Genomic DNA, 27,843 nt, shown 5'->3' with positions numbered 1-27,843 from the left:
AAAAAAAGCAGAGTGGGCAATCCACTCTTCTTTTTGTATTGTCTATTTACTTACGAGAGAGAGGGAGAGAGAGAGAGTGATAGAGAAGGAGAGAGAGAGAGGGAGGCACAGGAGAGAAAGCTGTGGCAGGATCTGATCCTGGGCTAGTGGGTGAACACAAAAACAGGGCAACAAACTACAATTTCTAATCTCCTAGATCTCCTGCTATTCCTATAGCATTTATGGCTCTGAGTGTACGTATGCTTTGACTATGGCAGGTTTTGGTAAATCATCAACTGGGTCGGCAGTGGAACAGGACAAGACAGAGAGCAAGGTGTGTTTTATTTGATGACAGTGACCACAAACTAAAGATGACTGCTGGTAAAGATGTAAGGACTAATTCACAATCCCTAATATGTTCTGGGATTTTTGGCATTTCCGCTCTTCTGTCTTGTGGTGAGCGGCTCAGTGTCATTTATTTCAGTGGATATACGAACACCGAAGAGAAAGTGTCCTCACACTCGTGCACACACACACCTGCACAAACAAACACATGCACAACCCACACACACACACACACACGCACACACACACACACAGACATAATGGCTAGGCCCCAGGTTGTCTCAGGTTGCATTAAGTGCTGCCTCTCAGGTCGCCTCACTTAACACAACCTTCATTAACAGCTGCTGATTGAGACAGATACAGACAGACGCACACACAGACAGATACGCACACACACACATACACAGCACATGTATACAGGCGTGTCTTTATGCAGCTTGTGATATTGCACCAGCACAGTTCGCATTGCAGATCGTCCCAAACTGATTGCTCTACTGATCAAAAAGCTGCTACATAGCCTTCTACTTTACATGCTACTCCATTGTGACACAGTGCTTGCTATCATACAGTATCAAAAAGGAAAAGGGAACACAAACGCATTTGTCATTGTCCGTTGCTGCAAAGTTAACCCCTTTTTCTGAGATTTAGTCTCTGTGGCCTCTTGAAAGTTAGATATCTCTCGGAGGCTTAAGTGGAAGGAGCAGTGGAATGTTTTAAAGGTCGGGGGAGGTCGTACACGGGGACATCGGCTTGGTCTGATGTTTGGCAACATGGTGGCATCTCAGCAGGATCAGCAGGAGAGGAGGTGATGCAGGACAGCAATCCTTGTCCTCACTGTTTCAGGGATCCCTGGATGTGACATGGCAGTAGTTTGATCTACGACTCGGAATCCTGAAAGGATCAGAAAAAAGAATATAGACATTAAACAATTAACATTCTGTCTAATTATCCATCAGTTTATACTATCTGCACTTCCTGAAGTCCGTCCCTGTGTCCTCCAAATCGTAGTACAGAGCAGAATATGATGTGATCTATATAGCTGACATTCAGATTGCTCAGTTTAGTGCATGTCTCATGTTACATTGTCGTTCTTAGATTGACAAGACCATGGGCCAGATATATAAATAATGCGTACACACAAAAAAGAATACATATGCCACTTTCCACACAGGAATAGGTATTTATAAAAAAGAATGTGCCATGAGAATGCGTGTACCTCATGCTTTACACCATGCATACAGACTTTTAGCTGAGCTGAGTGTGATATAGCAATGCCACAAAGAGAAGGAACATGTTATTTGGAGCCTTAATCTTTTCAGCACACCATAGTAGCCTAATAGGTCTCAATAGAGTTACATATAATAACAACTTTTATAGATGTGTGCCTTAATATCATTTTTTTTTCTAGTGCCAGTAAATAGAAAAAGAAAAAGAATAATACACATCAGATAATAAATTTACTTACTCATGTGTTATCAATCAGTAGGCTATTATGGCTCTCAAAAGTGCGTAATGGCTATGTGTAACGATGTAGCAGCTGTTAGAGGACGTTGCCTGATCCTCATGATGATGACTTATGTCTAACCCAAGTGGAAGTGGCCATTAGGCTCATACACGTACACAGTTTCACAATGATTGTGATTTATAAAACGGAACAATGCATCCATGTTCACACCATGTGAACAAGGTTTTATAAATCTGAAGGAAAGACTACGTGCATGTTTTCAATTTTGTGCATACACAGATTTTTAGTCTTGAATCTACACAGACTTTAATGCTTCTGGGCCCTATATGTTTATACAGATGAAAATCCTTACACAGGTGTCACTGCTAATCATGAATCTCAGGAGCATTTCCACAGAGGGAATCCCATCCTGCACTGATGCCAGATTAATGATTCTGATGTCGTTGTATATGCATATATATGAATGCATGTATATGTTTTAACGTGGTATGGAAGTATATATGTGTGGGGAAGGTTATGTATGTATGAATGTAAGAACCAGGAGCTAGGGCTTTTAACCAAAGTCAGATTCCTTGTATGTGTTGCATACTTGGCCAAGCCTGATTCTGAAAGTTTCTGCAGGCAAAACAATAGCTCAGTAAACCCTACTGGTCGACACTTAATCAAATCTCTGTTAACTGAGTTATCCAATCAGCCTCTAGAACAGAGACAGACAAAGGATGTGATTGAGGGAAAATCAAGTAACCACCCATTAGTGATCCATGGAAACTCGCTTCCCTGATGTTTGCCAGACAACTGGATCATTAGCATGGTTTATATAATTCTGCATTCTTTAAAAAGCACCAAGATGGCTCAACATCTGACATATCAAGGAATCCCAAAATGGAGAGGAGCAACACTTTGTTTTTGAAAATCCTGTTTATGATAAGTTGAATGGTAGTTCAGCTGGTTGTGACACAATTTTATATGCATTTCTTTACCATGTTAAGACATCTTCAAAGAAACCTCTCAATAGAGACCTACCACACCTAACACAGTGCTGTAGATAACACCCTGTCCTATCCAGCACAGTTCCAGTACTTTATCTACTGTGCAGTGTATCATCTAAGCACTGAGATTAACTTTTTCCCTTGGTTTATGAAGAAATTAAATTCTAGGATAATCTTTAGGAGACCCAGCATATAACTGAGTATCTGTAAAAGTTAGACAGATTGAGGGGAGGAGACGAGGCAACTCATTTTAGACGCATAGGAGTTGATGTTCTTAATTTCTCTTTTTTCCTTCAAGACAAACCTGACCTGTATGAAAAACCAATGAATCACACATAAATTGAATATTTCACAGGCTGTCTTGCAGACGCTAGTGCTGCTGATCCAGCAACATAGATAAATGGTTGGAGGACAGAGTTTGGCCTGTGAGAGAATTGGGACAGACAGCAAAATGTATTGGCTGTATGATTTATACCCGTGAGACAGTACACAGTAACACAGTAATGTGTTTGTACGTCTTTGTGTGTGTGTGTGTGTGTGTGTGTGTGTGTGTGTGTGTGTGTGTGTGTGTGTGTGTCTGTGTGTGTTTGTCACAAAGCCACAAATGTTTATATACTTCCCCTTACTTTAACTGAGGGTTGGGAACTGAGGCCCAGGAATGCAAACACAGTGTTGTTCTCCTTTGACTGGAAGAAATCCTCATAGTCCTGAGGGGAAAGACAAAAAATAGAGATGCACTGTGTTACATAACCCCTACGAGTTTGAAAGATCGTTGTAAACATCCCTGCCAAAGGATGTGCCCAGGGCCAAATAGTCCTTCCACTGCTGCTTTGAATGTGTCATTCAATGACCGCCTCACTCTGGCTCTGTCATTGGAGAGTAATGTTGGATTACCTTGGCCAGAGAGAGTGAGGGCAGGCCGAGCAGATAATCTGCCCCATCCATGAAGTGGATTACGACAGGATTAGAGAGTAGCATGCAATCTCAGTGGAGGACATAAACTGGCAAGCTCTAACTGATCGAACTCATTCACAAACATATCTAGCTCAACGTTGTGCTAGTAGCTATAACTTGCATTGATGTAAAGTATGTGTTGGCATTATCAGCATTACCTTGTGCATAACAATTGGTACACAGTATAGATACAAACCCAACACATGCACAATGTACTCTCCAAGATCAAATGTGCAAAAATGCTATTAAACTATAGGACAGAATGCTGTCCCACCCAAACTTTCAAGATCTGAGTGCTCCAAGAAAACAAAGAGTTCCACCACAATCTTCTCCAAGTGTACAAGGCTGCGTAATGAAGGCTAACACTGGTCATCACAGATAATACACCCCGATATCCACCATACCCCACAGTAGCGATCTTCATTGAAGATCTGTGGTGGCAGAGGGTTGCCCTTCTCCGGCTGCTTGTCCTTGGGGATGTTGCGGTACATCCAGAGCCTCTGTTCCTCCAGCATGGTGATGTCCACTTCCTGGAAGCTGATTCGATTGGCCTCCAGGAAGCCCACCACCGCCTGCTGATGCTTCTTCACCTGGAGGAGGAAAGGAAAGGAGCGGACGAGGAAGTAAGGAAGGAAAGAAGGAAGGAAAGAAGAGAAGAGGGTGGGTTTAGGAGAGGTGGAGAGAAGGTCAAGGAGGGTGCAAAAGAGAGGGGGGGTGTTAGAGATAAAGATAAACACTCAACAAGGATAAGGATGAACTCAATGACAAGGATACAGCACTTTGCTACAGTAATCGTAACTCTTTATCTGACTGGAGGTACATTTGAAGAATTGTTTGGACTTTGCCCCTTTAAATGTTTAAAAATAGTTCAGTCTATTGCTTATAGGAGAACACACAGCTATGTCAATAGCCGTCTCGTGCTTTAGGTCAGAAACTCGAACACAAATACACATATTGCACATGGATATCTCATACTCCCTTTACATACATGCGTGCATACAGTGCATGTGTACTGTGTGTGTGTGTGTGTGTGTGTGTGTGTGTGTGTACGTGCATGGCATCTGTCTGTCTCTGTACATTGGTCTTGGCCAAGGGGTCGGGTGTTTAATACAGTCCTGTAATGACAAACGGTAAACTGACACCAACAGGTTCTCTCTCTCACACATACTCTCATATGTTCACTTTCTCAATGACACACACACACACGCACACACACACACACACACACACACAGTGTACAATATACTGCATGGTCTCTCTGTCTCTGACGGTAATGGGGACATTAAGAGGGATTATTGATTATTGGGGGAGCTTAGGTTTGAAATTGGAGAGCTGGCATCCTTTTCCTACACCTTTAATCTTGTCTTAAGTCAATATACTGCACTAGATTTTAGGAGCGGCCCATTCAACTGTGCAGTTAAAGGCTGGGTGGGATATACTGTAAATTTGTATGATTGGGAGGTTTAAATGTTTTCATGGTGGTCAAGTGCCAAATAACCCCCATGTTAAAACTAAGTGGAATACTGCTTTAAGTATAGTCATTAGTGGACAAAAATATGTCCAGAAATGTCCCTCAATGGACTCTCAATTGAGAAACATTTTTTTAGTCTGAGACTACGGGGATTGATTTAAGATGGAACCCCACCCTTGAACTTTCCCAGCTGTGGTCTTTGGGATGGGTGCAACAGCTCCCTATGGCATTGTCCTCACTAGGACAACATGGCTCTGTTTGTGTGTGGGTGGAATTGTGACAGTGTGTGCGAGTTTGAGGGGAAAAAATCCAAGGCTAATCTTAGAAAGGAAGATAGAAAACTCCCACAGTATGTTGCACGAACACACACACACACACACACAGCTGGCAGTACAAACTTCCTGTACCTACAACTGTGGAGTGCTCCAGCTGGACCAAGTAACCATTAGTCAAGTTTCCCTTCTTCTCCCTCCTTATGTTCTACGTTTTGTTTTAAAGGAATTAACATAATAATGAATTGAATAATAATTATAATACTTTTGGACAAAGCTAATTTGTATGATTTTTAGCAAGGGACAGAAAAACAAGTGATTTTACCCCAATTCACCATGGGGATAATTAAAGCATTTTTTCCCCAAGAACACTAAAATCATTTCACATTGTCAGCAACATCCATTTTATATTCATTCATTCATGGATTCCATTTGTAACAACATCCACTCAGATTTCTACTTTGCAACCATTGTCATCATCCATTGTGAGAATTAATGCATTCTATCTGTGGTGACACAGATTCTAGCAATTTGTATGCTTGAGCATTCATTAATATCACAAAGGGCTGATGATTCATTACAATTCAAGAGCAAGGGAGTGTGAATAAATATAAACAAACTCTTGTCTTCTATTGCTAAATATTACTTGCTTTCTGGTGTCCCCCAAAAATCTCTCTCGCCACTGTATTATTGAGAAGACGAAAAAGACAGATGGAAATTTATGGTGTGTTTGTCTGTATGTGTGTGTGTGTGTGTGTGTACACACATTATTTTAAGGATGGTGAGGACCACAATGGAGCTATTGTTTAGCCAGACAAAACAATCAGTAAGGGATTGTTCTGGACAATCAGTTACAGACCCAGACACCCAAACAAGACTGTAAGAAATCTATTGTGTTGGTCAAATCATGGTTTCTCAGTGTGCGGCTGTAAAACAGAGTTAATAGCCCACAAATGGTAAATGAACTGCAGGGATATTGACCATCTTTGTCTCTCTCTAGAGGCCGATTTGTTCAGGCCAAAGGTTTAAACAATCATATAGAATCATATTGTGTATGGTACATTGCTTTTCTCCAGTAGAAATGATATGGTCTTCCTCCGAGCTGAAAGGCCAGCAGCATTGTGTCTAAATAATGAAAGAGCTGCCCCTGGTGACTGTGAGTGAGAGTGTGTGTACAGGGAAGGACCTACCCAGATTTTGTGTGTGTGTGTGCGTGTGCGGGAATTAAGATACACACACTGTAGCAGCGCTCCAAAACATACACATACTATTAATTGAGAGCATTCTCTGTAATGTTGGGATTAATCAAGGTTAAGACACAACTAATACAGAGAGAGAGAGAGAGAGAGAGAGAGAGAGAGAGAGAGAGAGAGAGAGAGAGAGAGAGAGAGAGAGAGAGAGAGAGAGAGAGAGAGAAGAGAGAGAGAGAGAGAAGAGAGAGAGAGAGAGAGAGAGAGAGAGAGAGAGAGAGAGAGATGCATCATCCTAAATGTCAATAACAAGAGAGACATGCAAGACCATCTGGAGCTAGGCTGTAATTCAATATATATAGTACATTTTTTTTTTATGTTGTTAGGAAACAGATCTGAACAGTAACAATCCTTCCTAACCCCCCTCTTCAAAAAGCAGTGAAAGGGTCAGTAGATCATTTCGATGGTGGTAAGGTAAAGCATTGTTCGCCTCACGTTTCCCATGAAAAAAACATTTCCAAAGATTGCACAATCAATGTCAAAAGGTGGGGGATTACTTTCCCTCCTCGTAATCCTCAAATCACCACTGAGAAAGGAGGATATGTTAGTCTTTCCCGTCCAAATGGAAGGAGGCACACATTTCTCTGAGATGTAGTGATGACCCTTCTTCTATGATAATGTCTGCTGTGCTAAGATGTTAACATGCTCCTACACATTGCCAAAATAAGTTTCCCCAACTAGGGCATGATGTGACTAAACTCAAAAAGACTTCATCCTTTCAGAGAGGGACTATTTTGCACTTTATTCGTTCTGGGCATTTGATTTACGCCCCACTAATCTGCTGTTGTTAATCTAGGAACTGCTCATTTTGTGGGGATGTAAATCATTTGATTTAGTTCCCCCTTGTCTCTGTCTTCTCTTGCCTTCTCACGTATTCCTGCTTCTGCTGTACCTGTCTGTTTCCCAAAGTTAATCTCCTTCCTTCACTGTCTTTCTCACTATTCTCTTCCTCCACTTCTCTCTCTCTCACACTAGCCCAATGTCTCTCACTCCTTTTGCTCTCACCCTCACTCACCCTGTTAGTCTTCATCACTTAGTTCCCTCCCCCCCAGCACATGCACAAGTCCATTTCACAGTAATTAATCAGATGAGGGATGCTGTCACTTCCCATCGCTCTTCTTTAATCAGTCACCTCTAATTCAATTCAAAAGGATTCAGAGCGAATTACATTCACATGAGCTCAACACTCACAACGCTGACCCGAATGGTAGGCTTATTCAAGCGTCCACAAATGTGATTGCGTGTGTGTGTGTGTTTGTGTGTGTGCGTGTGTGCGTGCATGTAAATGTATGTGTCATAGGGTTAAAAATAACTCCTTTGTAAACACTCAAAAGATTGTGCTGCCCTATTCCAGAGATGGAGCACGATAAAATAAATATATTACTCATTTGTCCCATTACCTAAGACTTTAAGCATTCACTCAAGAGTTTTGTTTGGTGATTATCTGCTCATGTACTCTATAACATCAGCAAGGCTTGTCTGTTGTTTTAAAAGGGAGACTATACAAGACACACAGTAAATGTCCCATCCAATCAAGGACACTTAGATCAATCAGTTTGGATTAAAAGAGAGTTTGTCATCCTTCTGTGTTGGGAAGGACAGGTGTGTATACAAGTGCATTTGTGTGTGTGTTACTTGTGTTCCCATGTAATTGGAGCGAGCCAGACTGCAGATCCTAAACTGCTGCTCAGTCATAGGAAGCTTTTTGTATAGACCAGCATACCCTCCCAGGCATATAAGAATATATATCCTGGTTGCACGAATCATCACTTGTTTGCACACTAAACATGCACTTTGCTCTGCCTGAGAAGGTGATACATTTAAATTACAGCATACATGCAGTTTTAGATCAGAGTAAAGGGTATTATTCAGCTTCTCCACTTTGACAAGCATGACTCTGCAAGCCTGTATTAATGTGCTGTATAAAATATCAATGAGACAATTTAAATCTTGATTTGAAATACATACCCCCTTTGCTTCTAGTTCAACTATATTGTACCATGGACAGTGGCCTACCAGACAGATGGGGTAGCCTATATACCTCAAAATAACTGTGCTTTCCCCCAAAAGCCAACAAGCTGGTTTGACACATGTAGTTATGCAGACTAGACGACTCATAGGAAATCGGCTTATTTAGAAACGTGCATTTCCAATCTATAATTTGTAGAATAAACGAGTAACTATCTAAAATGAACGACGCTGGCTTAGGTACTTTTGCGGTTTGTGTACAATCTGTAGTCGATGAGCCCATACAGGCGCGCTCTTAGTTACATAATTGCAATCAACACCATGCTTTGCTGTTCCTTGCGCTGGCAGCAAGCTTTCCACATGACGTTGTAATATGCATGCCCTCTTTACATGCAACTGCGATAAATCACTCATCTTCATAATACTAGCTCAGCTAGGATACACTCACCGCCACAGAGCCAGTCGAGGAGGCGATGTAAACCTTGATGACCATTTCAATCCCAAATTAATGTCGGGGACGACAAACAAACTGTCTGGTAATACTGAGTCCCACCTCAGAAACAGTTTATTCCCAAAATAAAGACTCTGGATCCCCTCCAACTGGAAGTGTGTTTTAGACGAGAGCAGACGCGCGTCTCCAATATTTATACTGAGCCATGATAATTCAGCGTGCGCTACAGCTGCCTGTCGCGCTCAGCGCTCCTCTCCACTGTCAAGTCACAAAGAATAAAACGTGTACTTCCGGTTATCACTTTGAAAATAAAACCCTTATAGACGAACAAATGTTAGAACATGAAGTGTCATATTTGCTGCTAAAAAGACAAAGATTTAAAAAAAAAATTATAGCAAAATTGCCTATAAACAATAGCCTAGGCCTAATAAGTCCTACATTACAAATAGCCTATCCATCATTTAAAAATTGGAATATGCCTATGTATTTGGTAGGCCTATAGGCCTACAAAGAACCACCAGAACCACAAGATAACATACAAATTAAACATTAGCCTAATTAAACAAAGTTTAGTTGGCATGGTTATATTACATCCAATTTACCATTGAAAATATGGCACACCTCCATATTACTGTAGGACTATGCCTAACATACAAATACAAGTCACACAAGTCCAGTCTCTAGCACAACATGCTGGCCTACAATCAACCAAACCCCTTTAAGCCCAAACAAACCAAACAAACCAAACCACTCGCACTCAATATTTAATGTTCTGATTACAGAGTAGACTAGTTCTTTCGGATTTTGGCTGTTGTGTATTATCTCAATACATCATGGTTGTTATTTTTTAACGTGACAGTTTATTACACTTTTATTTTGAAGGAAAACCGCTTTACTTCTGGTGTTTTTCTGGTAGCTTGACGCAGCTATACTCTACCGTCATGATCAGCTGCTCTGGCGGTGGATTCATTAAATGATGGGAAATGTAGTTCTCTTTAGAATTTTGGCAGCATTTTAAAGATGAAAATAATTTACAGTAGCCTACAACAGTCAGAAAAATAAACGCAGGGTGGGTGCACACCTTTTAATAGCTTTAAGGTGAATGGGTTTTCCAAGATGCATTTAGTTCTAAGACCCAAATTCAATAATTTAAATACTCTAGTTTAAAAAAAAAAAAAAAAAAAAAAGGTATTTTGCTGAGAATGTAACATTTCAAGTCAGCCCACGAACACTCACCGCAGTTCTCTTTAAGATAACTTTCTGCCAGACTGTTTCGTCTGGCAGAAAGAGTAGACTATTTCGTATCCAAATCAATTTGAATCTGTCCAAGTTAATTTTAATGGAGTAACATCAATGTCTAATATTGCAAGTGATCTCTCTGACCTTTTGGCAGCATCTTAATTTCTTGGAGAGGTGCTGGGTTTTTGTAAGAGCGCCACACATTGTAAAAGTGAGAAATAATTTGCATCATTGTCACATGAAACCGAAATGCCCAGCAAAATTGACCAACATTATTAAGCCAGTTCATATACTCGTATTTGCATCATAAGAGTCGGAGTAAATAACAAATTCAGAATGGTTCAGTAGGGATACCTCACCTAGGGTTGAAGTGTTTCCACGAATTGATGATGTATCACAGCGCCACTCTGGTTTTAAAGTGAACTGCAGCGAAATGCAACGGTTGCCATGGTGCGGCGTCAGCGATAGGACTGTCAGGAGCTAAGGACTAGGCGTGGACTCACCGGACAGAAAAAAACAGCAATCTGACCGCTTATCCCCGACTTGCTGGATAGCTACCCCGCCTTGCTGTTTTACGTCGGATAATTATAGGACTGTAAATCAAACGGCATTCTAAAACGAGAGTCCTGGTAGTGTATTCGCATAACGGGAGGGCGAGTGTGCCTCACGTTAGTAGTAACTCTTAACGTTAGCTAACGTTCGCTAGCTAGCTAAGTTAACTTGCTAATGCTAGCTTGTAATAAAAGCTACCTAACGGCAGCCAGCCAAGTCAAACCTATTGCTTGCTACTCATTTTTAAAACAAAGAAATTACAATTCAAGGGGATATAAAGGCAAAAACGGAAAACGGACAGGTTGGTGCTAACGGATACGTTAACCTAATGGAACAACACACTGTCGATAGCCAATCACCTGTTGATAGCCTTAGGTTTTTGTTGTTACCATGCTAGGTGTCAGTTAACGTTAGCTAGTTTCAGTCCTACAGTAACGTTAGCTTCCTACACAGCTTCTTTGGCTAACATTTGCTAATGTTAGTACGTTCAAATGCCTTTGTGCTATTTCTCCCTTATTTCTGTCTTTTTGTGTTGATAATGTTTGTGGGTAACGTTAACCCGACTAAGTTAGGTGTGTGGTGCGTTTGACGAATTACAGGTTGTTACTTGGGTGATTTCGCAGACCGTCTTAGTTACAACAATGCACCTGTCAACAGCAGACGGCCTACTTTAATCCAATCTGTTGGTGTCACAAGGAGCAGGCTACGCCAGCTACTACAGCCGTATCACTCCGTTGATAAGCATCTATTTGTATATTTGTTTTCACCAGACAGCTCGCAAATGACCTGATTGCATAGATTTCCTCAGCTAATAAGGTTATCATGAGCCCTAGAGACTGTCAGATACAAGCATGATAAAGAAGATGTGAATAATGATGATGTCAGAGAAGATGGGGATGATATGATCAGTCTGGTGAGTGTTCAAATAATGTGACATTGACACAACTGTAGCCTACATCCAGACTAAGGTCTCTTTAGACAAGAGTTGGTGTACCTGCAATTAGCACATAATGGTAATTTAAATCATTACCTGGTAATTAATCATTACCAGAGGGGTAAAAACACAAGTACAGAAAAACTAGACATTCAATTTTCTGCTCAAGGCACATTGGGAATGATTAAATCTGTAATCTACTGATAGTAAGACTTTCATACCATCAGGCTGCGGTGACACTTTTTAGGTCTGTAGGCTGTACAACCAAGCTTAAGGCTGTTTCTAGAGAAGAGCCCACAATCAGGTTTGGGACCTTTTTGTCAGTCTAATATGCCTGACCTAATATGCCTGACCTAGATGCTGCCTGTGTGTATTGGTGTTGTCATGGATATTTGGCCATCAAGTGATTCTATTATTGTCAAGGGTGATGAAGGGGCCAGGTCACTGCATGGCCTTTATATCTTCATATTTCCTTAAAACAGATGTGTAGGCTGCTTAACAATAGTCTTGAGATTTGTGTTTGTTCTTTGAACTATGAACCACGATTTTATTCATTATTTAGTAGAGAGAGAGAGAAAGAGAGTGTGTATGTGTGATTGTGCTCAGCAACAGTTGATCTGGCTACTCAATAAGTCAGCAGAGCAGACGGAGGCAGGCTAGTATTTAGTGTGACAGCACTGGTGTGGAATAGTGATATCATACATCATGCAGCCTCATGGAAATTTCCACCTCTTGTGTATTGTCGCTTAGTGACCAAGACACACAGTACAGAAAGCCTGAGACAAACCAGTTGGCCTAGCTTCTTATTACCGTTTTGGATGAATTTTGAGATCTTTCCTCTTGCTTGCCTAGTACAAATGTTGAAATGAGTTTACCAGAAGATTTTGTCCAATCTAGAAGGCAGGCCTAGGCCTATATATTAACCTGCTAAACCGGGTACAGCTTGTCTGGCCTAGTATTTTATGCCCTTTTCCCATGTGAAGAAGTTTAATTTGAACAATGGAAGAGTTAATTGGTAACTTAGCCTAGTCAGTTCTCAATCAGCGTAACTTAATCTGTTACTTAGATGAACTCAAGGTGACCAAGGGTTAACATGCCCTTTTCAGTTTTAACTTTAAATTGTTACACAGATGTTATTTGATGTGTGCTTGGTTCATTTCTCAATCCATGTGTGTAAATTCATGGCTGTGATCATTTGTCCATCTGTACAGCGTTTCTATACAAAGTAACACCATGGAATCGGAAAACACCGCCCACCCCTACGAAGACAACCGGGATGCTGACCAAAGTCGCCACTCCCTCCAGAGTACAAAGAAAGATCCCCGAGCGTCGTCATTCCAAAAACAGAAACACAACAAGAGCTTCCATGACAAGAGCCAGAACTTGCATGAAAAGGAGGGATGTGCTGAGGACAGGTCTAAAACACGAATCTGGGATCCAGATCCAGATCGCGATCAGATATCGGACGGAGAGAGACGGAGAAGCAGTGGATCGTTTTATTCTGAGGATTATGAGAATGAGTCTCCCTCAGAGCGCTCACTCTCACCATACTCCCAGTCCCGGACGCCATCCCCCATCGCACAAAGAGGGGTGCGTGCAAAGAGGATTTCTAGCAGCCCCTTCTACAAGACGGGTGGGTAAAGCACATTGGAACATACACACACCATCCAAGAAAGGGCAGCTGTTGATCAAATCAAGTCTAGATAGACAGATGGACAAGTCAAACAGACATAGGAGTCCAGCCTTTGTTGTTGAAGTGCCATTGATTGTCCAGCAGGTGGCAGTATAAGACACATTTCACTATGGTGGTTTCTGAAAAAAATGTAACAACCCTTTAAAACACTGAGTATTTTCATGAGAACAGATTATCACAGTCTCAAATCTAGTTTATAGACAAAAAAACATACGACTGCAGTCTCATTTAGATATTAGAAAAAGTCTCACAGCATGCCAATTATGGTTTTATGAGTAGACGCGTCTGATTTGTGTGTCATTAAAAAGTTTGATTGATCTTATAACCTCAACCTCATGGTTGGATATGTGATATCAGTTTATGTGTACCCTAGGCAGTGTGTGTCATTGGGGTGCACTTTTATGCTAATGTGTTTCTATAATGGCTTGTAAAAAAAGCCCAAATGTATAATCACATCACCTTTTAATTATTTATAACATCATGTATGTTTCTCTACATCACAGGCGGTGTGGGGCGTCGGGGTGTGTCTCGCCCTCAGCGTCCAGGCGGCCAACCCCAGTCTCAGCACCTCCGCGGGGGGGTGCGTTCACTGAGCAAGGAGTCGACACCCCCTAAAGACCTGGACCTGGTCACCAAGCGGATGCTGTCGGCCCGCCTGCTGAAGATCAATGAACTGCGTAATGCCCTTGCTGAGCTGCAGCTGCGCACCGACGAGCTGCAAAAGGAGAATCGCATCCTCAGACAGGTAACCCACCAGTTGAGCTGGGGTTGAATTCAAAGAGCCAGGAATGGGTGGGGGGACTTGACTTTGAAGCCAAGTCTCAATAGAGTGGGATGTTGCAGTAGTGTCCAGACCCACACAATAAACCCTAACCCTAAGCTAATGTCAGCAAAAGCAATTACATAATCTAGAACTTCAAAATTGTGCATTAAAAGATATAACTCACTTGTTTTTGCTAGCAGACCCCCATTTTTCCCAAACCGGTCTTGCTTGAAATACAAAATCATGTGAGTGAATGAATAGAACCTTTTTCTGAGTGGACATCCATGAACAAGATCCTTAACTTCTCTAATATCACCTATGGGAGATTTAATTTCTTCTCCTTCTCTTCCTGTCCGTGCTGCAGCTTCAGGTGCGTCAGGAGAAAGCCCTGCAGCGCTACGATGACACTGAGAGCGAGATTGCCCAGCTGCTGTCGCGCCACTCCAACGAGACCCACGCGCTGCGAGAGCGACTCCGGCGAGCTCAAGAGCGGGAGCGGGCATCTGAGCGACGTCTGAAGGACAGTGAGGAGCGGCTGCAGAGGAGTCAAGTGACCATCACCCGGCTGAAGAAGCTGGTGGACCAGCAAGAGTTAGGACCCAGAGAGGAGCTGAGCCGCAGGCTGGAGGAAGAGAGGGCACGGGTCCAGGAGGCAGAACACAAGATTAAGGTAATTTTATTTTCGTTTATTTATTGATTTATTTATTTATACAGCAGAGCAGTGCACGCTTTGGCAATTAGTTTTCAAATTGGCGCTACTGAGCACCAGTCTTGGGCTCCTGACTCAAGAAAAGTAATATATTACACATTACTCATTAGTCAGCTAAAAGTGATGTTATTACTTTACTTATTATTCCCTGGAAGCAGTACTTTTCATTTTTACTAAATTTGTAAATAAGAAATCCATGTTGACATTATGGGTTTTGTGTGTAGATCAGTGACAAAAAAATCTTAATTTATTCAATTTTGAATTCAGGCTGTAACACTACACAATGCAGAAAAAGTCAAGGAGCTTGAATACTATCTGAAGGCACTGTATAATTAGCTAGTAACTACAGGAGGATATACAGTATGTTGATGGACAAATTATTTGACACAATTGGCCATAATATTTGACTCCCCTTTTCTTAGTAAGGTTACTTTGGGTAGGCCTAGATGCAGTATTATATGAATGAGGAGACCTTAGCTACAGATGAGATTGCAGAGGCGTAGGTGTAAAGACAGTCAACCGAGAACAACAAGTAGCACATAATCTCTCCCAGGTATTCTCAGGCTCACAGATTTGTCTCCTTGGTAACTTATGGGTATCTGGTTTGGGAGTTTATATGACAGCTAGGTAACCAGTTGCTGGAATAATACAGACACTCAATTATCTCACTACATAATACATATGGGCCTCTGAGATCCACAGGTCTACCAGCAAGCTAAAATAGGTAATTTGCTTCACTTTTTTTCATCTGTCATAAGCTTTGGGTTTTCTCTGTGTCATGCAGCAACTGGAAACTGTGTTTGTGTGTTTGTAGGAGCTGGAGCGCAGCATGGAGCTGAGCAATGGTAGTTACCAGAGGCAGCTGGCTGCAGAGAGAAAGAAGACCGTCAATGCTCAGGAAGAGATCAGGGCTATGCAGGAGGAGATGGAACGACTGGGCAATAAACTCAAGGTGTATACATACAAAATGTACACAAAAATACACACATCTATGTGTGTGCACACAGATTTATAGGTTTAAAATAGCAGATTGTTCATGGTCAAAAAATGTAATCTAATTTCTTTCCCAATCAGGAGAAGGAGAGAGAACTGGATGCCAGGAACATCTATGCCAACCGCATGGTGAAACCCTCACCTAGAAAAGACACTGACAATGGGACAAAAAGGAAGGGTAAGGCCTGACTGTGATGGTTGCTGTTCATGATTTTCCTTGCATTTGTACGTATGAATGGATGAGCATATTTGTTTGTGTGTTTGTGTTAGTACGTGGAAGCACAAGCTTATCTGTGTGTTTTTCCAAAATCAGTCTCATATTTCTCGTGAAACCTGGAGCTTTAATAATGTGTGTATCTGAATATAAAATCTGTATCTGAATACAAATGTCAGAGTTCCTATGGTCATGGAAAATCTGGAAGACTCAAGAAATTAGAATTTTGTGTTCACCACAAAAGTTGTGGATTATTATCCAAAAGGGTTTGGAAATGTCATGGAAATTTGTTTGCAATGTTCTTTTTTTTTAACTGCTGTGTGGTTTCGCTCGTAGCCGATCTAGTTGCTTTTGAAGGCATAATAATAAAATGATGACCTGGGCATTTAAATCAATTGAACAAATTAGCACCATATGTCATTGGATAGTCGTGGAATGTGCATTAGCAAAAATCGACTCTGATGTGTACTTTGTGTTCATCCCACCTGTAGTCCCCAGCAGGAACAGCACCAAGGCAGTGCAGACTGACGACAGGACGTTAAGTGTGGACTTCCCCACGCCTCCCCCCGCCATCACCGAAGGCAACGAGTACAGCGAGCAGGCACCCGACGACTACCTATCACTCAAGGTAAAGTGTCTCCACTTCACCTTCTCCACCATTCACGTTTCATCCTCTGGTTTTGATCTCACTCTATCACTGTTATCAGTCAATGTCATTCAGCTCAATCTCAATCAATTTCTCTCAACAGGAGCTTGACAAAGTGGACAGAAGACAGACAGAAACAGGGGACAGGGAGGAGCGAGACTGGGAACAGCAGAAGATGAGAGACAGAGAAAGAGATAGGGAGAGGGAGTTGGAGAAGGAAAGAGAGCGGGAGAAGGAGGAGAAACAGCGACTCAACCAGGAACTGAACGCCCTTGAAGAGAAGGCAAGGAGACTAAGAGATGGTAAGAACAGAGTAGTAAGTAAAGAGTCTACCTGCACATCCCTATTGTATTTGAAAAACTGGTGAAAAACCCCCTATGTTTAGCTTCCTCCTTGTGAGAGGGAAACATTTTAAAAAGTATGAGAGTCGTAAAACCCATGGGAACAGCTTTATAGCATGCATGCTAGGATTTCAACCGCATGCTAGGGTTTCAACCACATTCTAACTTCATGATCTTACCAGACCCAACTGTTTCCTGACTGTAATCCATCCAAAACAGGAAACATGATATGATGAAGTAAAATACCAGCATTAACTAAGCACAAACAATCCAGTTGAACAAGGTTTTACCTTTTGCTGCATAGGAATTATGTGGCAATACCTAACCTAGTTGTCAAACCTATCTCCTTGGCTTTCACTTAATGTCACAACTGCCATCTGCAGCCATTTTGTGCTGGCCTTCCCCCCCAGTAATATTTAAGTATAATTTATGTGGGGACACAAAATCGCTAGTTATGTATTTACTAGCTAGTCAGTCATGCATGCTGCAACTGTGGTCCATCCTGAGCATCTGCAAGGAGGAGAGAGTCAGAAGTGTCTGAGCAGCCCAGAGGAGAGTGAGGCTCACAGCTAGAGAGGGACAGTGGGTATACTGTATACACAACCCAGTCCTGGTCAAAACTATATTTGAAATAGTAGCATTTCGCTTAAATAGAACATTTTCACTCTTTAGTGTGCAACCTCCACATCAGGGCTACTGTCATCAGTATGGGAATATTGGGATATGTAATCACAGCATTCACTTTCATTTTGAACATCTACAGTTATATTGTACTACTACTCACATGAAAACTTTGCAGAATATAAATAGGAGATGTTTTCAGCCCTTGGCCCGGAAACTTCTGTTTAAGACACAAGGTCTGCATTCATTGATTTTCTCCAGGACTGCTGAGTTGATGGTTGATGGGATCTAAATGAGCAACTAGTTGCATTCCATTTCTGTGCCTAAGCAAGAGTGAAACTAAAGACTATAGACATAGTGTACTGCTTTGTCTGCCTCATCCTTGTAATGCTTCTTATTATTTTGGTGATTAAAAAGTAGTGACTTTTACTTGAAGTCAACATACACTATGTCCACAGGCTGGGAGAAAGAAAAGGAGGAAGAAGAGAAAAAAAGGATGAGTCACCAGTTGAACCACAAGGAAGAAGAGAACAAGAGGAAGCGTGGCCAGGTACAGGAAGAGGTGGAGAGGTGGAACCAGGAAGCTCTGGCCCACCAGCAGGCGGCAGACGGGGAGCGGCGCAAGAAAGAGCAGCTACTGGCTAAGATGCATGAGATTGACCGTCAAAACCAGCCGGCCCCGGACCCCATGTTTGCTGAGACTGATCCTTCCGAGTCCAATCAGGGTACCGCTGCCCGTTCTTCTTCCCGTTTTTCTGAGCCGAGAAACCAGAATTCTTCCATTTTCAGCTTCACAGAACCGGAGGAGTCGGCGAGTTTACGTGCTGGTGCTGGAAGCAGGGAGGGTGGGAAGAGAAGAGCAGGCATAGAGGGTGGAGTAGGAACAACGGGGAAGGGGAGGAGAGGAGTACGGGCGCAAATCTCCAACGAAGACTTTGCATTCGGAAGCTACGCGCCTTCTTTCGGAAATCCGGCTTCCCGGGGCTCTTCTGGCTTCCCTCCACCTCCGCCCAAAGAGGACAGGGACTCTGCATTAGAAGCAATAGGAGTTTTCAGTCTGGGAGGGATTGAGAAAGAGAAAGAAAAGGAGGCGGAAAGAGGGGTGGGAAAGGAAGGGAAGGAGAGGAAGACTAACCTAATGCAGCAGCTGTTTGGATCGCTGGTGGTGCCTGCTGGTGACAACGCCAACTCCTCCAATAAAATGGAGGTCCTCAGTAGTCCTCCAACCACCAATGGAATACGATCAAGAAGGGAGGGACTGCTCAACTTCAACTCTGAGTCCTCCGCTACCATCACTCCCCCAGCACCCGTCCTAAGCACCCTACACGTAGCCGAGAGCAGACCCGCCATCCGTGCCATCGCCTCATTTGATGACGACATAGAGGAACTCACTTTATGATTAGCTGAAAGAAGGAAATCCATTGATTTTCATTGTAATGACACAACAGTTTCAACATTCCTTTAACCAAACTGAGAAGTTGACAGTTTGTTATTAAACCTGTAAAGGCACTGTCTTATTGTGCTGCATCAGTGTCTTTCAAGTTTCAACAAGTGGAGAATCTGTAATTGAATATGGTTGTCATGCACTCAGCTAAATGTGTGTGTGTGTGTGTGTGTGTGTGTGTGTGTGTGTGTGTGTGTGTGTGTGTGTGTGTGTGTGTGTGTGTGTGTGTGTGTGTGTGTGTGTGTGTGTGTGTGTGTGTGTGTGTGTGTGTGTGTGTGTATAGACATTATACAGTATAGAAATGGCAAAGATACAGAAATGAGTTAGTTGTGCAGATGCTGGGTATATATAAAATATTTTTTAACCCACTGATTCATTTTAATGCACTTTTTTAACTATTGGCGCAAATTTATCTTTTTTTAAGTTGATTTATGGTACACTTTGGTACCTTTTTGGAAGTTAAAGACAAGCTTGAGAGGCATGGATACAATAATGTTTATGAGTCCTCTATATGCCATAAGAATGTATAGTGAGTGATATGACATAATCACACTATTTGTAGAATGGGTGCTATATGTTTGCGGGTCTGACAATTATATTAGAGGGTTTAAAAATTGATTTTTCTACAGGCTTATAATAAATGCCTCTATCACCTCTAACAGAGGAAAATGTTATTGTCCCTATACAGAAACAAGGTAATAATGCTGTTGAAATATTGTTGAATAATCAACATAATATTCAAGTTAATTTAGAGCCAGTACAATCAAGTCTGTATAGCCTGTGTGTATAGCCTAATAGTGTGTGGAATTGAAAAGAATCTGTCACAATTTTGAGTGTTGGGTGTTTGAGGGTCGATATGCTGATGCCAGTTCTACCTACTCTTTCAGACAATCACAAATAAAACTTACCAGTAGACCTACTGTCTAATATTAAGCTATCAATACCAAATATTGACGATATGATAATGATGAAAAGCTGAAAAGCTGAGCCTGTTGAGTAATTTAAGGAAAAAATTATATTGAAGTGGAATACAGACAAAAGTGTTCCATTGTCTCCCTTTATTTATTGATTTGTTTTCTGTGTAACTTTTATAGTCTTACATCCCGTATCTATCATAGCATATTCCTATAGGGATTTCTAGTCTGTCTGTGGTACTCAATTGTAAGCTTGCAGTGACCTCACTGTACCTGATGGTATTGTTTATCTTCTGTGGTACCATCATAATTTCCCTACAGGGACTTAGTTTTGAAGTGATATTTGTATGACATTCTTTTATTTATTATTATAGGATTACTATGTTTTTTTTTGTTGTTTTTTTATATGTAACCAATGAAAACTTTGTGGCTTATCAGTCTGCATTCCTCTTTTTTCATCCTTTGTACAGTTGTCATTCTTGTTTGTAAAAAAAAAAGTTCATTTGTTGAATTTTGTTGTATGAAAATAAATCATAGCCTAATAAGAGTAAAACTGTTGCCTGGTTATCAGACCGTGGCGCAATTGCAGCATAAGGACAGAGGAAGGCTGATAGGGATTCCTGGGATGTCTCCAAGCAACCAAAACCTGACGCAACCTTACCGCCCCTCCTCCGGTCCTTCTCTGCTCAAAAACAAGTGGACCGCGGAGCTGTGGAGGGAATTAGGGATAATATCACAGCGCGCGGACTTGTGATACCTTCACTGATATGGCTGTTTGGATCAACAGTGGCCGGACAGAAGTTGGACTGCGCAGCACGGAGATTCTTGTAAGGTATACGCTCCATACGCAGTTTGCATTATAGCAGGTCTAGTGATGGTTGGTTGAATTGACTAACCTTGCAACACGGTAACCGAAAAGCTACAGTATGTCTGTTCACATGTAAAAAATGTGGAGGCAAGACGCCACGCAGCTCATCACTGCGGTGATGTGTGGGGATTTTTGTGCGTCTAGACGCTATTCCCTAAATTCAACTTAAACCCTAATTGTATATGTGGCATCATTTTGACCTACAGGTACAATGCATGTAGGCTATTTCCTGACGAAACCAATAAGGGCCACATTGTAGCCTATACTAATAAAAACTAACTGGGCCACATGCCAAATTTCCAATTCTTTGCATATGTAAATGTTTTGCGCAAATGACAGACGCGCTCTATTCATTTGCAAACTTGGACACAGTTTTGTATAGGCTTAGTGACATGTTTCCCCGACATGACATGTTTTCCTCAAGTAAACCAGTCAAAACAGGAATTAGAAAAGAAAATTAAGACTTAATACTTGTTATTGCTGTTATTACTGAAGAGATTAACCACTCCGGTTTCACAGCTGCTATACACTCCCATAAAAAGTTATTTAGGAAAGAATGTTTTTTTATACTCTCTAACAATATAGTAATGAGACAAGATATTTAAATGTGATTTAAAAAACAAACAAAAAAAAAAAAACACAAGGAAACATAATTGCTGGTCAAAGACATGCCTTTTCCTAGATAACGAGTACCTTTGTTTGATGTAGCCTATAACCTTTATAGACCTAGATGTAGTTTTACTTGAAGTTAGGCTTCCTTATTCTTTTCTGAATGACGTGCAACCAGCAAAGCACCTGTTGACAGTGATACCCAGTAGGCAGTTCTCTCTCTTCCTGTTGTTATACGTTTAAGTTTCAGGTTGGGGGGGGGGGGATTTATCTACATAGCAACTAAAGTCTTTCAACCGTATTATTATGGTAACTCACTGTTGTCATCTAATAATATGGGGATCCAGTGTGCCATACAGTCTTTGCTCTGTGCCTTCATGAATGCATTTTATGTGAACAAAGTAGGCTAATTATCACTTTGGTATAACCTGTGAGCTTACTGATCATTACCATGGATAATGCAGATATTACAGTGTACAGTATACCAGCACATAATCCACAGTCCACTTTGCAACTCAACATCTTTGAATTGGAATGACAGCTCAGAGACTCATTATGTTATAGAAGCTATGGAAAGACGCACAGTAAGCCTAGATCAGTTACAATGCGGTTATGTTTGTCATGTAGACACTGACTACATGTTCCAGATAGAAGACCCAGACATCCTGAGCTGTCTGGTCAGACCAGGTTTTGGCATCTAATACTCCCAACACCACAAAATGGATTTTATTGGTGTGGCATCCCTGCTACTGGACGTTGCCGAGCAATCAAAATCTGCAGTCAGTAGCCATGAAACCAGAGGAATGTTATGGGTGGAAGACTGGCATGCCTGGTGATTTGGATGCCAGTTGGGACATTTGGATAATGGGGAGAAATGGTCTTTCTTTCCTAAGCTCCATTAGTGTCATTATTTGCCCCAAGCCGCATTTGATATTCAGGATGTAAATTTTGGCTGCCTTGAGATGAAGATTTCCTGCTGGTCTGTCTGAAAGTGCCTGGGTTCACCAGAAGTGCCTCTTAAATTACTAGGCAGCCAACAAACAAGAAGAGGATTGTAATGAGTGTGGCCACTAAAGATGCTGTTATTAAATATAAATATACTCTGGGTTTCTTGCTGTTACCTGTTTCTTATGTCCTTTATTTGATAATTTGTGAAGATAACAGATCATTATATTCCATATGCTCGACATAGTGCACTTTCACACACACACACACACACACACACACACACACACACACACACACACACACACACACACACACACACTATCACACACACACACACACACCTTCTGTGTCCTCTAAACATGTTTGCTCAGTAGTTCTCTTTCACAATCTAAATCACTTCCTTACTGTACATACATGGTCTTTACAAAGTCTTTAAAAATGCATGTGGCATGGATTTTCCTCCTCCTCTAATGGTCTCCCTTAACAATGCAGTCTCCAGAGACACATTGATTCCTGTAGAGAATAAGTAGAGGATCCATTCCCCCAGCATTTATAATCCAGCCACTCTGCACGGTCAGAGGTCTATTTTACCTTGCAAAACAGCCAAGCCTATCATTAGATACAAGGCCAATGACTTCACTGCTGGTCTGCTGTGCCCATTATGGAATAACTGAGCAGTAACCACTTACCGAGTGCTTGAAGACTTTGCGAGAGGACCTGAGCCAAAATAACTACTTTTACTGCCTCTGTCACGGTTAAAAGAATATGTTTATGCTATATCATCTAAGACGCTGTTCTTTCAGTTCTTTGTTTCCTCAGGTTGGCTTTCCTCTGGTCCTTCACGCCCATCCCACAGTGTTTCTGAACTGGTCAGAGTGAATATTGACGTTTTGACTCTTTGCACTGTGATACAGCAGTGAAAAAAGTAATGAAATGAAACCAGGAAGTTGCCATATTCATGCACCTTGGGTTTATCACTCAATTTGAATTGGGTGAAGGAACTGTAGGACTATTTTGACAGTATAATAAACACTACATTACGAATATGGGCTCCCTTTAAAAATGTAATGCGCTATTAATTTTTAACTGCTGCCTTAGGGGCAAAATATACATCGTTGAACATTCCCTTTTAACTTTGTCTTCACCACAAAAAAGGCATCATCAAAATAGGTCTACAGTAACTGACTCTACCCATGTCATTTATCTATTGAGGCATGGACTGAGTGTACTGAGGAACGCTCAAATCCGCTCATAATGAGCAGTATCGGTTGAGGTTACATATGTTTTTGGTCATTAATAGAAGGATTGCTGTAAAAGTACAGGCGTATCAGACAGTCAGCCCACTGTCAGTCTTCTGTCACTGTCTCTTCAGGTTGCTTAAGGCTAAGCCCCGAGGACAGGAGGCAGAAAAAATGCTGATTCATTTACAGTGCCTGTGTCGTTGCTATGGAAATGGCTTGTTCCCATTAAATGGAAATCCTGGAGGTGTGTTCCTCAGTGTGCTGCCAATCCTTTTTATTTAACATATAACGACAAAATGCCAAACGCTTGAGTCGATTTCAAGTACTTAGCTGTCTCAGAAGAAAGTAGTGCACTAGTATTAGGTACATGTGGACAATCAGCTACATTTCATTCTCTCTGAGGCATATTTCAGCCTGTTAAATGACCAGGTCTACAAGCCTGCAAGCTGAGGTTTAGCCTTTATGTCAGATGTCATTAGTGTTTTGTCTCTTATCATTTGGAGATGCTTGACAGTGGTATGCTCAGCAAATGTGAAAGCATTTCATAACATGCATTTTGTTTCTGTTACAGTTCTAAACATTCCCTGTTTCCGAAACACCAAAGGGAAATTTTGAGGAGCCTTTGAAGATTTGATGAAGACATTTCCAATGAGTGAAGCTTTTGGGGTATCTCAGTATCCATCCACATGAACTGTGCTGACTCAGAACAGAGAGAGCAGGCATAGGAAGGACGACACATATGCCTTGACACATTTTTGAGGCGCTCTTTTTATTGATCAGCATAATGATGGAAGCACCCTCAGTTCCTCAGATCATGGTGGACACGGCCAGTGACCTGGAAGAAGCAGAGAAGGAAGATGCGGGACTGGCTACAGATGACCATCTCATGACCTTGAAGGCTTTGACAGAGAAATTAAGACTGGAGACCAGGAGACCTTCCTACCTAGAGTGGAAAGCCCGGCTGGAGGCGGAAAGCTTCGGAGATTCGGGAATTGGAAAAGACCAGGTCCAGGTGGAGCCTGAGGGGAAGCAAGTCCCACCCAAAGAGACTGTAGTGAACGCAGGTGTGATTCAGTGCAAGTTGCCTTCAGGTGTGTTGAAGGGATTCGGGAATATCGACGAGGCTCTCAACTGGCTCAGGAAAGAACTGGTGAGGAACTGGTTACATTCCTTGAAATAATCAAATTTCTCATGTAGCTTGGAAATAGGGGGCAGTCCTATTACAAAGACATTGTTTAGAAATTTACTCCTAAAATTGTCATATGATGGATACTAATAGCAGAGGATTTGCAGTTCAAGACCAGAGAGAAAATGACTTCTTGCTTGTTAGCTGCTGTAGGCTATTATTGCCTATTCAAGTTATCGTGAGCGAGATTGATTGGGATTCATGAAGTGGAGTCAGACCTTTTCATGCACAGTTTCTGCAAGTGTAATCAATTTTACAATGTTCAGTTACATTGCACATTCAGCCGTGGTTCACATGCTTGGATGCTGAGGCGCTAGCTTCTCAGATTGTTTGAAAGCAGACTCATATTCACGCCGCAAACATTTTGCACAAAGACAGCGGACAAAAGAGAGATAATGCCGAGAGTGCTTATGCTGAGAAACTTGTTTGTGGATATCCCACTGAGAGTTTTCTTTTTAGATTTTGACACACAATAAGGACTGAACTTCCAGTGACCCTAGATAATTTGAACTACGTGAGGAATAGTGATCTGTTGTTGGAAACAAGCTCAGGCCTGAAAAACAATTTAGCATAACTGAACCTTGTGTTTAAGTGCTTATAATTATAATTAGAGCCAACAGTAAGTTTCATTGTACAGGGTAGATCTCAAAGAAATTCCTCTGTACATCTTACAACACACTTTATAAGCACTGTAAGTTTTATTATACAGAAGGTTGCATGCACAGTATTCATTATTTCTGTCTGTCTCATCCCTCAGTCTTTCTCTCTCCATCTCTCTCCATCCCTTTGCAGACAGAGATGCGCCTGCAGGACCAGCAGCTGGCGAGGCAGCTCATGCGTCTCCGCAACGACATCAACAAGCTAAAGATCGAGCAAACGTGCCACCTGCATCGCCGGATGCTCAACGACGCCACCTTTGGCCTGGAGGAGCGGGACGAGCTGTCGGACCTGCTGTGTGAATGCCCGGTCACCCCGGGCCTCGGCCTCTCCGCCCCGCTGAGACTCATCGGTGTCACCAAGATGAACATCAACTCTCGCCGTTTCTCACTCTGCTAGTGGCGGCGATAGCACTTCTGCAGGCAGGGTATCCTGAATAAAAGCACACTATATTAAAGGATAAGTTGGGCAATTTTGGACCTGTATATAATTTGTCCCTTACGTACCTGTAGTACTTGAACCTGCAGACTATATCCCCGAGTCAGCTGTCGGTTAGCTGTGGGTTAACCCTAACCGAGCTCTGTTGCTAGGCCTCTTGCTGCTAACATGAGTCCAAAAGGGGTTTGTCAAAATATCCCCAAAAAAACTGTTTGTAGGCTCCACAGGAGAGTTGAGAGTAAACGGAAAAGTTGTGAAGTACATATATTAAAATTAGCTTTGATTTCATGACACAGTTCTGCAATGATGCACACTTTCTTTAATCAGGAAATCACGGCACTATTTTTCTCTGCAGCAGCACAGACTGCTGTGGGGTGAAAATGTGTACTGGCAGCGTGATCTAGTTTTGCAGATGGTCAGATAGAGTTTGGTAGAACACTATCCACTGAGTGGAAATGGTGCAGTGCTGCTGCTTTGTGGGCTGTGGATCTAAATATGTCGCTTGGTCGCCATATTGTTTTCACAGACTGGCTTTTCTGGAGATATTTTGACAAACCCCATTTGGACTCTTGTCTTCTGGACTATTGTCTGTGGGTCCAAGTTCTACAGGTATGTAGGAGACAAATAATACATAGGTCAAAAATCGGCAAACTTATCCTTTAATACTATGTGTGCTCCATTGGAAGAACCCCAGCCATGGCCGTTTGCAATTGGATAGTGGTGAATCGTGTATTTAAGCCTGGACCAGATTCATATATAAGATAAACCTTGACATAAATCCAGTTTCACAGTCCCTATAATCACAGAGAGAGATGTATGTAATTTAGATAATGTATGGTATTTAACAAGTACAGTTTGAGTGTAGTAAGTAGCCTATACTGTCTTTTTGCCACAAAACTTTACTGGGCAGCTACAGTAGCAGCAACCTCTGTTTTAAAGTTGCAGCGGATTTTAGACATTTAGGCCATCATGACCTGAAACTCAAATATTTGCATTTTTTAAATAGCCATCTCATGCTTATCTCTGCCCACTTCTATTAACCGTATCAGTTCTAGTGTTACCAATTAATATTTCAGATATTTTGATATACTTTTATTGTCTGCTAGGGCTTGAATTTTCCAAGCATTTTAATGGTTTGTATATAACAGGCTAGATTAATCAAACAGATTAAATATTTGAATAGATTTCTACTGCATACATTCTCTGCCAAGAAACTCAGTGCTCGATGTAGTTTATTGTCCTGAATGTTGATCTCCATGGTTTATTCTTAGAGATAAAATGCCTTAATATTATTTCATACAAAATCTATACATGCAATGCATATTTTAGTGAGCAAGTAGTAGTATCAAGTACATCAGGCCTGCTTTTTTGTAAAATAAGATATTTGTGATGATGAAATGATTTAGTCTTTATAATGACTGTCAATAATGATTAAAAATTGCACTACTTGGTGAACTTGTGAACTGTGTTTCCCTAGTTCTCTGCTGAGAGGGTTTGCCTATTATAATGTAAGGAAGTCTTGCACATTCTTGTGGTTTTGGCTGGAACTTTGCCTTTTTATAATCCAATTGTTGAGATTCAACCGTACTGATCCAACCTGAAAGACAAGTATATTCCAGGAAGTAAACCTCCGAGATGACAGTTGGCTGTTAGTTTGAAATGAAAACATTGTTTATTTTAATAACTCAT

The 27,843-nt window shown here is 41.5% G+C and overlaps 3 protein-coding genes across 4 annotated transcripts; 2 read left to right on the top strand and 1 right to left on the bottom strand.

Annotated features, from left to right (window-relative positions):
* Nucleotides 1-60: 60 nt before the first annotated feature.
* On the bottom strand, nt 61-9,259 carry sh3bgrl2 (SH3 domain binding glutamate-rich protein like 2). Its single transcript, XM_071541384.1, has 4 exons — nt 9,142-9,259; nt 4,137-4,322; nt 3,405-3,485; nt 61-1,215 (listed from the first exon to the last, which is right to left on the bottom strand). Exons 1-4 carry the CDS (start codon nt 9,184-9,186, stop codon nt 1,201-1,203), a joined length of 327 nt encoding a protein of 108 aa, XP_071397485.1. The 5' UTR covers nt 9,187-9,259; the 3' UTR covers nt 61-1,200.
* A 2,500-nt stretch (nt 9,260-11,759) lies between these two features.
* On the top strand, nt 11,760-19,448 carry lca5 (lebercilin LCA5). Its single transcript, XM_071541417.1, has 9 exons — nt 11,760-11,848; nt 13,081-13,502; nt 14,066-14,307; nt 14,690-14,995; nt 15,849-15,986; nt 16,109-16,205; nt 16,733-16,869; nt 16,991-17,189; nt 18,308-19,448. Exons 2-9 carry the CDS (start codon nt 13,103-13,105, stop codon nt 19,246-19,248), a joined length of 2,460 nt encoding a protein of 819 aa, XP_071397518.1. The 5' UTR covers nt 11,760-11,848; nt 13,081-13,102; the 3' UTR covers nt 19,249-19,448.
* Nucleotides 19,449-20,920: 1,472 nt separating this feature from the next.
* Nucleotides 20,921-27,590, top strand: fam167ab (family with sequence similarity 167 member Ab). 2 transcript variants are annotated; one of them, XM_071541339.1, is made up of 3 exons: nt 20,921-21,034; nt 24,445-25,023; nt 25,852-27,590. In XM_071541339.1, the coding sequence occupies exons 2-3, from the start codon at nt 24,658-24,660 to the stop codon at nt 26,113-26,115; spliced, it is 630 nt and encodes a 209-aa protein (XP_071397440.1). In that variant the 5' UTR covers nt 20,921-21,034; nt 24,445-24,657; the 3' UTR covers nt 26,116-27,590. The 2 variants fall into 2 exon arrangements, with proteins under 2 accessions (XP_071397440.1, XP_071397448.1); XM_071541347.1 differs by having other exon boundaries at nt 20,965-21,039.
* The last annotated feature ends 253 nt before the right edge of the window (nt 27,591-27,843 follow it).

The sequence above is a fragment of the Centroberyx affinis genome, unplaced genomic scaffold, assembly GCF_046629955.1.
Source record: "Centroberyx affinis isolate AG114_WGS23_722 - 3 ecotype Tasmania unplaced genomic scaffold, CSIRO-AGI_Caff_v1 ptg000216l_1, whole genome shotgun sequence".
NCBI classification, from domain to species: Eukaryota; Metazoa; Chordata; class Actinopteri; order Beryciformes; family Berycidae; genus Centroberyx; species Centroberyx affinis.
Note: the sequence above shows the minus strand (reverse complement) of the source record. Positions and strands in the feature narration are given on the sequence as shown.